Source organism: Poecilia reticulata, unplaced genomic scaffold, assembly GCF_000633615.1.
Source record: "Poecilia reticulata strain Guanapo unplaced genomic scaffold, Guppy_female_1.0+MT scaffold_131, whole genome shotgun sequence".
NCBI classification, from domain to species: domain Eukaryota; kingdom Metazoa; phylum Chordata; class Actinopteri; order Cyprinodontiformes; family Poeciliidae; genus Poecilia; species Poecilia reticulata.
In genome coordinates this window covers 181,155-182,391 of record NW_007615014.1, presented here as the reverse complement: position 1 = coordinate 182,391, position 1,237 = coordinate 181,155, and the positions used below count along the sequence as shown (strand labels likewise).

Genomic DNA, 1,237 nt, shown 5'->3' with positions numbered 1-1,237 from the left:
CTCAGAAAAACTAAAGTTATGGAAACTGGCCATCTGGGTTGGTTCATGGTTTAATGTAAATGATCAGGAAGTGATGTGATCAAAGGGGTGGAGGGGGAGGGTCTGCACCTGCTTCTGKTTGCATGTCTGACTTTTGTTCTTTTAACTTTTACACTAAATTGATCAGTAGTTGTGTTTCAGTCGGCCGATCTCCTCTGACCTTTGACCTCCAGTGGCTCACTGGATGTTTTCTGTTTCAGACCGTCCTCTGTTGACCTGAGACGGTTTTGAGTTCTGAACCACCTGGGCCTGTCTAGTACCAACAATCAGAAAACCTTCACAGATCCTATCTTCTGTGACGCTCAGCTTGGACTGATAAAGAGGAAGTTGCTCCCTCTTMAGCTCTCGGCTCTCTTTTACTGTGATCATGGCCGTCTGAASCCAGCTGGAGGTTCTGTTGGGTCTCAGAGTGGAAACCTGAGGAAGGAGCATGGTTCTGCTTGCTCCACACATGAACTGCCTGGACCAATCAGACGCAGCGGTTTGGCGGCGCAGCAGGAGACGGGAAGTGGTTGGAGGGGCGGAGTTAACAGACAGGAAGAGACRATGATGATGAAAGAGGAAACCTTATAAGGTGAAAACTAGTTGCTCCCAGAAACAGGATGGAGATGTTGCTCAACAGCAGCAGCTGACTGACAAAACCCTACCAGAACCTCCAGAACCATCATTGTACCAGGAACAAAATTGAAGGTTTTAATGAGTCGGTTTCTTCTGCCTGAAATTATTTAGACTGAGAGAGGATGGATGGAGGAATGGAGGAGTCATTTCTGCTCCCTGTAAACATCATACTGCACTGAGTCTGTACCTGTCACTGACTCAGTGCTGGCTGGATGGGTGGGTGGGTGAATGACATGAAGTTCCTCAGGTGGCCACTATTGGCGCTGTTTCAGGATCAGAAGAATCTTCAGCGGTTAAATATCAAATCGGCATTCTTTTCTCAATAAAATCTGTTTTTCTTTTCATGGATGTGTTAAACTTTCACTGTAACTYCAGAACCAAATCCATATTCCCACCTCTGGCTCTAGAACAAGGGTGGGCAATCATGGTGCTGGAGGGCCGGAGTCCTGCAACTCTTGGATGTCTCCCTGGTCCAACACACTTGAATCCAACAGCTGAATCACCTCCTCAGTGCAGTCAGGTTCTCCAGTGTCTTGCTAACGACCTCATTATTTGACTCAGGCGTGTTGAAGTAGAGACA

General features: G+C 47.2%; 1 protein-coding gene across 1 annotated transcript in view; it reads right to left on the bottom strand.

Annotated features, from left to right (window-relative positions):
• Positions 1–1,237, bottom strand: part of LOC103459919 (stromal interaction molecule 1-like) — a 25,283-nt gene that overhangs the window by 9,991 nt on the left and 14,055 nt on the right. The window contains exon 12 of the mRNA XM_008401858.2: positions 242–456. Within this exon, the coding sequence (XP_008400080.2) occupies positions 242–456 (215 nt within the window). The remainder of the gene's footprint in view (positions 1–241; positions 457–1,237) is intronic.